This window comes from Carcharhinus amblyrhynchos, chromosome 4 (genome assembly GCF_965287045.1).
Source record: "Carcharhinus amblyrhynchos chromosome 4, sCarAmb.v2.hapA, whole genome shotgun sequence".
In the NCBI taxonomy this organism is placed as follows: domain Eukaryota; kingdom Metazoa; phylum Chordata; class Chondrichthyes; order Carcharhiniformes; family Carcharhinidae; genus Carcharhinus; species Carcharhinus amblyrhynchos.
The window spans coordinates 133,588,447-133,600,872 of record NC_137327.1 but is presented as its reverse complement, the minus strand read 5'-3'; the positions used below and the strand labels follow the sequence as shown (position 1 = coordinate 133,600,872).

The window sequence follows — 12,426 nt, the reverse complement described above, 5'->3', positions numbered from 1 at the left end:
CCATAAGATCTGGAGTCAGATATAGTCAAACCAAGTAAAGACAGCAGATTTCCTTCCTTCAACGGCATTAATGAACTGGAACGATTTTTACAACAATCCAGTAGTGTCATGGCCACATTACTGATAATTAAATCAATCTGGAACTAAGTTAATTGAATTTAAATTCCTTAACTGCTATGATGGGATATAAACTCATGGATCTTTAGTTCCAGCTTCTGGATTACTAGCCCAGTAATATGAACACTGCTATCATATACACACCAGATAGGTGAGGTGAACTGTACCTCTCTGCTCCTGCCTTGTATTTGTCCCAGGAACTTTCATAGGAGTTCATTTTTGGCTTTAAATTGACCTCTACCAAATTGCCCAAGGGTCCCTAGCCAACCTAGAAGGGCTTGAATGTAAAAGACCCCCTTAGAAGAGCTTGAGAGAATTGGAGAAGAACATGGTTTTTGAAGTCTGCTACCGTTTGAAAGGCTGGAAATGTAGACATTTTCACTTTTGTCATTCTGCAACCCTTGCAGGAGCTATGGCAAAATATAAAACTTGGAAGGAATAAGGCTCTGTGGGAATACTGCAACCGCAGCTACTAACACTAATCTGTCAAACCTGTACATCGATCTGCGTGTGGCTGCCTCATCATAGAAATCAGTCACAGAAAAGTTGATGGTACATACCACATATTTATGTTATCGTATGACACCTGTGACTGTCAGAACTTCATAAAATTCTAAGCTCCATTAACATAAACTCTCTGCATTGATGACAGTGAAATCATTGTACACAAGATGCCATCTTGCACATCACACCGTGTGCGCGTTTGTTCTAAATGGAGCATTTGCTCTAAATTTTGAATACAAGTGTGTTTCACATGGATGCAGTTTGAAATAGGTGCTATGTTGACAAATTTATTCATCTGTTCATTTGCATTCTTATGGAAATACCATAATAAACAGGAACAGGAGTGGGCTGTTCAGCCCCTCGAGCCTGCTCCACTGTTCAATAGGATCATGGCTGATTCAACATTCCTCACATCTACTTCCCTGCCCTTTCCCTGTAACCCCTGATTCCCTTGCTGATCCAAAATCTATCTCAGTCTTAAATATACATGGGAACTCTGCCCCCACAGCTCTCTGTGGCAAGAAATTCCTCCTTATCTCAGTCTTAAAGATACAAAAGACTGAGGTCATGTACCAACCGACTCAAGAACAGCTTCTTCCCTGCCGCCATCAGACTTCTGCATGGACCTACCTTGCATTAAGTTGATCTTTCTCTACACCCTAGATATGACTGTAACACTGCATTCTGAACCCTCTTCGTTCCTTCTCTACGATATGCTTTGTCTGCATAGTGCACAAGAAACAATACTTTTCACTGTATACTAATACGTGTGACAATAATAACTCAAATAAATTGGTGCCCCTTTATTCTGAGGTTATGCCATCCTAGACTCCTCCCCCTCTCAGCATTTACCCTGGCAAGCCCCTTAAGAATCCCATATGTTTCAATGAGATTCTCTCATTCTTCTAAATTGCAATGACTCCCAATCTGTTTAACCTTTCCTCGTAAGACAATTACCTCCATATCAGGGATCATCCTAATGAACGTTCTCTGAACTGTCTCCAATGAAATAATATCTTTCCTTAAAAAAGGGGAGTGAAACTGCTCACAGTACTCCAGATAAATCGCCGGCTCCCGATGAGCTCAACGCATTCTACGCACATTTTGAGCAAGAGGTCAGTGAGAGCACGCCCTCCATCCTGGATGAACCTGTATCTGGGGTCACCATTGCAGACGTTGGTTAGACCGCATTTGGAGTACTGCATCCAGTTCTGGTCACCTTACTACCGGAAGGACGTGGAGGCTCTGGAGAGGGTGCAGAGGAGGTTTACCAGGATGTTGCCTGGCATGGAAGGACTGAGTTACGAGGAAAGGTTGGAGTAACTGGGACTTTTCTCCTTGGAAAGACGGAGATTGAGGGGAGACATGATAGAGGTATATAAGATACTGAAGGGAATAGATAGAGTCAATAGTGAGAGGCTGCTCCCTAGACTGGGTACAGTTACGAGGTCATGATCTAAGGGTGAGGGGGTAGAAGTATAATTTGGATGTGAGAGGAAGGTTCTTCACGCAGAGGGTCGTGGGGGTATGGAATGCGCTACCGAGTAGGGTGGTGGAGGCAGGAACATTGGACTTGTTTAAGGTTTACTTAGATAGACACGAGTGAAACAAGGATGGAGGGTTATAGTAGGGGGTAATAGGGTCAGAGCCTCAGGAGACACCGGAAATGCAGACTGACATGTTAACGTTTTTGTCTTTTTATTCCGCAGGTGGAGGTCCACCTTGTTGTCAAACAAGGGGCTTGCACATGGTGGGTCGTGCGTGGGCTGCTCTTGGAGGTTCCGGGAGTGGCCTAGTACTTCGTGTCGGTGTGTGTGCTTGATCCTGGACCGGTAGACGGGCGCCGCAACAGCTCAGTGACTAGCACTGCTAGCTGTGCAGATACATGGATTTGGGCCAGTGTCTGTGGGAGTTTGCGCATTCTCCCTGTGGTTGCGTGGGTATCCTCTGGGCGCTCCGGTTTCCTCCCACACCCCAAAGATGTGCTCTTAGGCTGATTGGTTTACCAAACTGACACTATTCTCCCCTGAATCTGGCTGTTAGGGGTTCCACTCGCAGACACGCAGGGCAGGGTAGGTGTAGGAGGATGCGGCGGCGTGGGCTCGTTGGGCCGAAGGGCCTGTTTCCTGTGCTGGGTTGTTCTTTGTATGTCAGGGCAGCTTTCTTGAAGGTCAGCCCACGGAAAGCAACTGGCCCACATTGGGGGTACCCGGACGAGCACTCAGATCCTGCGCAGAGCAGCTGGTAGAGGTATTCACAGACATTTTCAATCTCTCTCTGGAACAATCTGAGGTCCCAATCTGTTTCAACATGACCATTATTCCAGTGCCAAAGAAAAACCAATGCCTTAATGATTATTGGCTGGTGGCTCTGACATCCATCATTATCAGGTGCTTTTAAAGGTTAGTCATGGCATGAATCAATTCCAGCCTCCCAGACAAGCTGGATCCACTACAGTTTGCCTTCTGCTGCGACAGGTCCACATCAGGCGCCATTTCCCTGGCCTTGCTCTCAACCCTGGAACACCTAGATAACAAGGATACCAATGTCAGACCACTGTTTATTGACTACAGCTCAGCCTTCAACACTACTATTCCCATGAAACTCATCTCTAAACTCCGTGACCTGGGCCTCGGTACTTCCCTCTGCGACTGAAACCTGAACTTCCTAACTCACAGATCACGATCAGTAAAGATAGGTAACAATACCTCCTCCACGATCATCCTCGACACCAGTGCCCCACAAGACTGTGTTCTCAGCCCCCTACTATACTCCTTATATGCCTATAACTGTGTGGCCAAATTCCCTTTCAATTCGATTTTCAAGTTTGTTGATGACACCGTCATAGTGGGTTGGATCTCAAACAGTGACAAGATTAGAGTACAGGAATGAGATAGAGAATCTGGTAAATTGGTGTGGCAACAATAATCTCTCTCTCAATGTCAACAAAATGAAGGAGATTGTCATCGACTTCAGGAAGCATAAAGGAGAACATGCCCCTGTCTACATCAATGGGAATGAAGTAGAAAGAGTTGAGAGCTTCATGATTTTAGATGTCCAGACCACCAACTTGTCCTGGTCGCCGCTATGCCAACACTATAGTTAGAAAGCCCACCAACACCTCTACTTTCTCAGTAGACTAAGGAAATTTGGTATGTCAGCTACGACTCTCACCAACATTTACAGATGCACTATAGAAAGCATTCTTCCTGGCTATATCACAGCTTGGTATGGCTCCTGCTCTGCCCAAGACATCAAGGAACTACAAAAGGTCGTGAATGTAGCCCAATCTATCACACAAACCAGCCTCCCATCCACTGACTCTGTCTATACTTCCTGCTGTCTCGGCAAAGCAGCCAGCATAATTAAGGACCCCACGCACCCCAGACATTCTCCCTTCCATCTTCTTCCTTCGAGAAAAAGATACAAAAATCTGAGGTCACGTACCAACTCAAGAACAGCTTCTTCCCTGCTGCTGTCAGACTTTTGAATGGACCTACTTTGCATTAAGTTGATCTTTCTCTACACCTTAGCTATGACTGTAACACTACAATCTGCATTCTCTCATTTCCTTCTCCATGAACGGTATGCTTAGTCTGTATAACATGCAAGAAACAATACTTTTCATTGTATGTTAATACATGACAATAATGAATCAAATCAAAATCAAATCAAACCAGCATCTTATACAGTTGCAGTAAGACTTCCTTATTTATATATTCCAATACCCGACACAAGATCCAGTCTTATTGACAAAGTAATTTGATCTAGTAAGCAGCAGAAGCCAATTTAAGGGAACAAAAGAATTCTCTTAACATAAAGCAGCTGTAGGGTAACTGTGCCAGCACCTCCCTTCATCTTGCTTTTTGTGGATAAGCTGAACCCATAGTTTCTGCAGCACCATCCAAAGTCAGCCAAATCCTCTGCAGAATGCTGAACAACGATCATCGCCATACTCCACAAAAATAATTACACTGACTTACGGAAAGAGATTCAGGATTTTTCTTTAGATAATTGAAAAATAAAGGAATGATTGTGTACACATCTTTATTCCAGGAATCATATTCAATAGACACAGACAAACATGAACAGTAGATTATAGAAGTAGCACTTTCAACCAAATTTCATTCTAAGTATGATCAGCTGCACAGTGCTGCCAGACCCTACCAGTATCTCAAGCAACTTTTGTATTTTTGTTTCAACATTACAATTGATTTACAAGTCAAATGTCCCCTCGCTAACCTCCTTTCAGCCAACCAGAACTGACATAAAAGATAATATCGACTTACCCCAGCAATATACAAGCAATTTGTTTGTTTTGACATTAGTTCCTACACCAATGTATTGCAGTGGACAATTCTAGCTGAGAATTTTGTCCCAAGTATGATCTGCTGCACAGAATCAGAAGGTATCCTTGGAAAGCATAAAAAACAAAAGTAGAGGACCTTTTGTATGAAATGATTTGTAGTTCCAAGTGTAAGATGGTAGCCATGATGTGGAGATGCCAGTGTTGGACTGGGTTGGACACAGTAAGAAGTCTCACAACACCATGTTAAAGTCCAACATGTTTATTTGGAATAGCGAGCTTTTGGAGCACTGCTCCTTCATCGGGTGAGCGAAGGAGCAGTGCTCCGAAAGCTTGTGATTCCATATAAACCTGCTGGACTTTAACCTGGTGCTGTGAGACTTCTTAGCATGCCAACTGTAAGAGATTCAGCAGTGAAAGATGACAATCAATAACTCCACTAAACAGTTTGTTTTAGTGCCAGTGGGGTGATGAAGATAAAAATTACTACTTCACATTGATTAATCCTGTCTTCTTCCACAATTCCCAAAGGACGATTCCATAGAAGAATCCTCAGCCACAAATGAAAATAGTCACACGCAGTCAGCAATGATGACTGTACCCAACTAAATAAATGTCAGCCAACAATAAGGACAAGACCACTGCTTCATCTATTCAGATTATTCGCAATTGATTCATTAGCAGAATCCATCAATATAATGTTTTCATTTATTGTTTGTGACAATAATGGAGTCCAGATAATGACTTTTTAAAAAAAGTTTTGATGCTGAACACAAAAGAAACAGTGAACCTATTGAGGCGTGGGGGAGAGGGAGAATGGGGAAAGTGGGAAATAGATGAGAGGAGCAAGGGGAAAATAGGAATTCATCATTCAATGACAATTCCACTCACTTCACGAGTTGCTTTTAAGACATATCCTTCGGGATACGTTAGTGCGAAACTACAAATTAATGAACATTTCTATTTTTATATTTTCACAGCTTTAGCAACATCTTTCAAGTCAAAACCCAATCCAGCTGTTAGTTACAGTGGCTGCCTACTCCACACTGATGTAAGTTTGGTCTTTAATGTTCTATATCCATGAACAGTTTTGACACTGCACTGAAAAGTGGGAAGGAGAATGTGTTCTGTCATCGGTGCTACTAGCTCTGCTTTGCCAGGTCACTCAATGGCCCACATTCTGTTTCACGTTTGCAGAGTTAAAACCAAAGAATATTATATCAATGAGACCAGTGAAAAGATTTTCCTTCAGGCCTAAATAATTCAGGAGTTGTAGGTAACATAACTTGTGTTATGCACACACTTGGGAGAGTTAGCATGTAGTGCACAACTGATACAAGCACTCTTGCTCTTATTCCATGTTTTGAGGGAAACACCACAGTTTAGACTGGTGTCATGAAAGATCTTCATTTTCAACCTTCGATTATTCTCCTCAGCTGCAAGCCAAGACCACCCTTAGCCATCTGAAGAGGTGTCTTTTCCTCCTTGTTCTCAATGTAAATGCTTGCTCCATTCTCCACCAGAAGCTTGGCTTCCTCAGCCCGTTCTTCATCACATGCCAAGTGTCTGCAAAGAGAAGTTTAAATTAAACATCAATCTTGCATCAACAACAGAAATATAAATTACCTGTTGCCTGATTTCACATTGGTGTAGAACTCATTTGTCTTTATTATTTCACAGATAGACCATCTCCACTTTACTCAAAAGACAACAGTGCATTTTAGTACCATGTGAGGGTTTTTAGTTCCACAGGCAACAATCTTCAGGTGTAAGTATTAACAGACAATGTTTGACGTTACAGATCCATGAGGAGGAGTCCGGGCGCGAAGGTACGGACAGATGGATCACCACATGTGCATTTTACAATAAGATTCACTGGATAGCAGATAGGCCTATGACCCACGCATTCCACTTGTTATGGATTGAGGGCAAGGACAGTGCACATCACTGTCCCAGCTCCGATTAGCTGCTCAATGTGTTCAACATCCACTGTCTTTCAGAGTTATCAAGAGATCGGGCCTGAATTTAGTGAGAATTGCCACCATATAGCAATGAAGCATCCAAGGTGCATCATTATAGTGCAATAGCAGTTATGGCAAAATATGGCACAAGTGGTTCAGGTCAGAAGGATGTGGAGAGGCTTTGGAGAGGGTACAGATGACTGGGATGTTATCTGGTATGGAGGAGAGGCTGGAGAAACTTGGTTTGTTCTCACTAGAATGACAGAGGTTGAGGGGCGACCTGAAAGAAGTCCACAAGGTAATGAGGTGCGTGGATAGAGTGGATAGCTTTTTCTCAGGGTACAAGAGTCAATTACTAGGAGCATAGGTTTAAGGTGCAAAGTTTAAAGGAGATGTATGAGGCAAGTTTTTTTTTTACACAGAGGGTTGTGGGTGCTTGGAACTTGCTGCCAGGGGAGATAGTGGAAGCAGATACGATGTGACTTTTAAGGGGCATCTGGACAAATACATGAATAGGATGGGGACAATGACATCTGCCGATTTCCCTCCCATTTTAAGATGCTTTGTACATGCTCAGTGACATCCAGAACCCTGGCACCAGGGAGGCATACTACCATCCTGGAATCCTTTCCGTGGCCACAGAAGCACCTATCTTTGCCCCTGACTATTAAATCCCCTCACACTATTGCTTTGCTGTGCTTTGTACCCCCTCTCGCCCGCTGCACAGCAGGGCTAGCCGTGGTGCCTTCGCTCTGGCCCCTCTATTGCTGTCCCCTCATAGACCTTCCTCCTCCTCAGTATCCAAAATGACATAATTGTTAGATGGGGGACAGCCATAGGGGACCCCTGCAGTGGCTGCCTACCCTGTCTGGTGGTCACCATCTATCTTCCCGCATCTTGGGTTTCCAAAATTAGTCCAATATTCCAATCCACCCCTAATCTTCACAATGTGGTACATGTTTTCCTTCAGTTTGATACTATCCTAGACTTCCTTAGTTGTCCACAGATGGCACAACCTTTTCAGAAGCTTTTGTTCTCAATGCAATATATATTTTTGTTGAGAATTATCAAACATCTTGTTAAAAGTCTCTCACTGTTTCTCCACAATCCTGTCTTCTAACCTATTTTCCCAGTCCACTTTAGCTAGCCCTGTCCGTCTTAGAACCATGTTTTTCACCCTCAAACTGAGGGCAGAAAATGAATTCCTGATAGACCCTTCACTTCAGAGAAATGCTCGTGTGATCCAGTTGCCATGGAGAGCATGCAACAGAAACTCATTAAAGTATCAAGTGTCAGTTTTAGGACCTTTCAAGTATCTCACAGAAGAAAGGACAGCTGCTGTTGAGACACAGGCAGGAGAAAAATTGGAACATTCCCGGGACAGGTCTTTGTTGCTCTGTGAGAAATGGCGGAGAGCCGAAGGAAAGTTCTCTGTGGTGAAAACAGTTTTACCAGAGTTGACTAGACCAATTAAAGTGATCAGATACAGGAATCCCTGGAATTCTGGATCATCAGGACTGTTGTAACCCAAGGTAAAGGGGGAATTCGCGCAGGATTATGTGGCTGGTGATAATCAAATCCAGGAAATTGGAGCAGTGTGGAACAACTTCCATCTGGGATGGCAGTTAGAGGTGTTCTTCTGCCACAGAGCTGGGAATGATTTTGGGACCGTTCCTTTATTGATATGCATCTTCCAAAAGTGGGACACAAGGTAAAAACATTTCCTAAGACACACTGGTTATGTTAGTAAATCCAAAAACGTGCCTTTTCTTTATTTTGATGCATCAGTTGCCTGTTAATGTTGATTTCAGTCTGTTACAATAAATGAGTTAAAAAGCAAAATCTTGGAAAATTCTCTTGTGAAAGGTTATTGGTCTGCACCTGGATTGTAACAATAGATCAAAAGTTAGGGGCACTAACAAGATGCAATATTAGACCTCATTATAGCTGGTATCACTTGAGTCCAGAAAGCAGTCTGCATAGCATCATGTTTTGCACACAACTCAGACTAATAAAGCTCCAATATGACATGAAGGAAGTCTGCACACATTTTGAGTGGAAAAGCAGCACCTGCCACACTGGGTAAGGACTAACAAGAGAAATTGTTATCTATTTGCAATTAAGAGGCTTAATGCCAGTTTGAGCACCCCTCTTCAACCTAGCATCGTCATGGACTGCACTCAGGGAAATCTGACCAAGAAATACTGACCAAAAAAGATGGTCAGTAACTTACTCAAACGTGGAGCTGGGAAGCTAACCCCCTACTCACCCTGATCCACACAGCTCCCTCTCTCGGCCCCAGCCTATTCTCCACTCCACTACTCCCCCCCACCCCCAATCAAATCTATTCTCCCTTTCTCCCCATTTCCATGATCCCCAATTGCTCCAGCAATTTCTAAATCCAAGCTGTGGTCCAAAATCAACATAATTGGGGGCCTCTGGGAGTCTAGCAGCAGCAGCCAGATATTGCACAATGCATGCCCAGTCTGAACAGTCATATTCAACGTGAAATGTTAACTCAGTTTCTCTCTCCATAGATGCTGCCAGACCTGCTAGGTATTTCCAACATTTTGTTTTTATTTAAGTATTTTGCTTTTATTGCACAGTTCTTCACTGGTGGTTCTGATGACACATCATTCTCATTACGTGGTTCAAGGCTCAATATTCCTGGAGCCTCAGCATCCTGGTGCAAGAGGTCACAGTTTTGTCAGAACCATTACCATCTGCAAATCTAGGCTATGATTATAACAAACCATGCTCTAAGGCAGTGGGCTGCCTGCCATTTCCCGTACAATCATGTTGTATGTTTGATGTTAGAATGAAAACACAGATTTATATTTATAGCAGAAAGTCCCAAAGTGTTTTACAGTAAATCAATTATTTTGAAGTATAATCTTTGTGGTTGTGGTCAAAAGCAGCAATCTTTCACACAGCAAGGTTGCATAAATGCTTAAAAACAGTAAGTGATCAGTTAATCTGAACGGGATTTTCCAGCCTCCCACCTCCGTGGTGGAGGCGATGGGATCTGCTGACACCACTGATGTCTGTCGTGTTTTGCGTTATTTGTCAGCTGTGCTGGCGGGATCTTCCTGTCCTGCCAACGGGGACTCCCCATGGCAGGCTCCCCGTGGAAAGGGCCGGAAAATGCAGCCCTCTGGAGTTTAGGAAACTCATGTGTTTGCTCTGAAGTTGAACTGATAGTGAGCTTCATTTACAGCTTCTTTTGGGCATCTCAGGGAAAGATACCAGCTGGGGAAAAGCATCTAGTGAATGCTCAGAAACCTGCTGGGAGAAAAACGGTTTGCAACTGAGCCAGCCCAAGCGAGAAGCCTTGGTGTCGAGGTACTGGAAAATATTCATTTCCTGACGTTTGCATTGGAATCTTTCCACTGTGACATTGTTCATCTTTCTTGCTTAATAAGCATTTTATTATCTGTTAAAAGTACCCTGCAAACTCTTGTGAATGTGATCAGTAACTGACCTCTGCAGTTTCTAAAAAAAAAGTTAGGATCTTCAGTGGATCCGAGGTTGAATTTAGTTGGGAAAGATATTGTTGATGTAAAAATATTTCCCAGGTGAAGGTATCTCATGGCGTGAAGACATTACTCAGTTACTGCTTGCTCTATCACTGATGGGGGCAGCATGGTGGAACAGTGGTTAGCACTGCTGCCTCACAGCGCCAGGGACCCAATTGCAGCCATGGGTCACTGTGGAATTTGCACATTCTCCTCATGTCTGTGTGGGTTTCCTCCGGGTGCTCCAGTTTCCTCCTATGGTCCAAAAGACCTGGGTGGGATTCTGGTCGGTGAAGACTCGATAGGCCAAATGGCCTTCTTCTGCACTTTAGGATTTCTACGATTCTATCAAGCCAGGTTTCACTCTGAGATCTGATTCGTCCAGCATTAACATCATTATTGCACAATGGATTTTTTGGAAAGATTTTGTTTTACATTTTAAAAAAAACAGAACACTGCCGTTTCTGTAATCGCTGGAGGAAGATGCCCTATTTCACTGTGTCTCCCATGCTTCAGTTCAGACTACAGCTGAAACTCTCATGCAAGCTTTTCCAACTCTCAGACATTATTTCATAACCTCCTGGTCAGCCTCCCATTCTCCACACTCATACATTTAAGACATTGTACTCTATTACGCTCAGCACTGTATTAATCACCTACATTAGCAGCCATTTCCCCCGGCACCTCAAACTTTCATCCTTGTGTTTTAAGTCCCCTGTGATTTCACACCTACTTCTGTAACTTCTCTGCTCCTACTCCATTTCTCTGACTTCACCTTCTTGTGCATCAACCATCTCTTTGTGCCCCATTGCCACCTGGGTCCCATTCTCTGGAACTTCCCTTCTAAACTTCCTAAACACCTTCTTTAAAACTCACCTCTTCAACCAAATTCTTGGTCAACATTCCTAATCTGGGCTCAACATCCACTTTCCCCAGGCCTTTGGCGCACATTTAGGAAATGTTTCCATTCTTGTGTTTGTCATTTGTGGGTCATGGGTGTCGCTGGTTGGTCAGCATTTATTGGCCATCCCCAGTTGCTCTTGAAATGAGTGACTTGTTAGGCCATTTCAGACGGCAGTTGAGAGTCAACCACATTGCTGGGGCTCTGGAGTCACATGTAGGCCAGACCAGGTAAGGATACCTGATTTCCTTCCCAAAAGGACATTAGTGAACCAGATAGGTTTTTCCGACAACTGACAATGGTTTCATGGTCATCAGTAGATTCTTAATTCCGAGAATCTTGGAATTATTACATACTTAATATTTTTTAAAAATAAAAACGCCTTTTAAAATGAACAAATCCTGAAATTTGTAACAAACTGACATTTGTCAACAATTTTAAATAACTGCTATTTAATAAGTGATATACCGAAAGATGACCCAAGGTGGGGAAGCCAGAAGTTTGTTTAGTTACACTCTTAATTTTTAATACCCAATTCCACATGAACTAATTCCCTTTTCAAAAAAAGGTACTTACAGTGGTGTGTTTCCCTCCAGGTCTTGGAGGTTTGTAGAGGCATTGTGTTTTAGCAAGAGTTGTACAAGGCGGATATTTCCTTTTGCCGAAGCTCTATGCAAGGGGGTGGAGTGGATATTGTCTGTAACATTAGGATCTGCTCCATTCTCTAACAACATGCAAGCAATCTATAGTGAGAAAAGAATTAGAGTTTGTAAATCAAAGCAGTTTGGTATATTACATAAGAAAAAGCATTAAACCATTGTTATATTAGGTAGGTATAATTCTGCATGCTACAGCCATCCTTTGGAAAAAGAGACAAGTAAAATGAATTAACATTACTAGTTACTGGCTGGCAACAGATTTGTCTCACATTCACCTACAGGGAACCCAGGAGTATGTCTATAAGGATGAACCAAAAAAATGACATAAGGTGAATAGTCAACCATCAAAATTACGGTGATGATGTTGGGAGACTCACTCCACAGCACCACCTACCTACTGGAGCAAGTGACTACAGTGTTAGTCACTGTTTTACGTAGAAAGCATGTGAAATTAATTTTGGGT

At 43.0% G+C, this 12,426-nt stretch overlaps 2 protein-coding genes across 3 annotated transcripts in view; one reads left to right on the top strand and one right to left on the bottom strand.

Annotated features, from left to right (window-relative positions):
• cnpy3 (canopy FGF signaling regulator 3) overlaps positions 1-6,011 on the top strand; it is a 31,332-nt gene extending 25,321 nt beyond the window's left edge. The window contains exon 6 of the mRNA XM_080187903.1: positions 5,908-6,011. Coding sequence (XP_080044029.1) covers positions 5,908-6,011 — 104 coding nt within the window. The remainder of the gene's footprint in view (positions 1-5,907) is intronic.
• The window catches only part of psmd10 (proteasome 26S subunit, non-ATPase 10), a 32,510-nt gene continuing 24,735 nt past the window's right edge, over positions 4,652-12,426 (bottom strand). For both annotated transcript variants that reach the window (XM_080187905.1, XM_080187904.1), the window contains exons 4-5: positions 11,881-12,047; positions 4,652-6,493 (exon numbers count right to left, since the gene is read on the bottom strand). In XM_080187905.1, the coding sequence (XP_080044031.1) occupies positions 6,340-6,493; positions 11,881-12,047 (321 nt within the window). In that variant the 3' untranslated portion in view covers positions 4,652-6,339. The remainder of the gene's footprint in view (positions 6,494-11,880; positions 12,048-12,426) is intronic.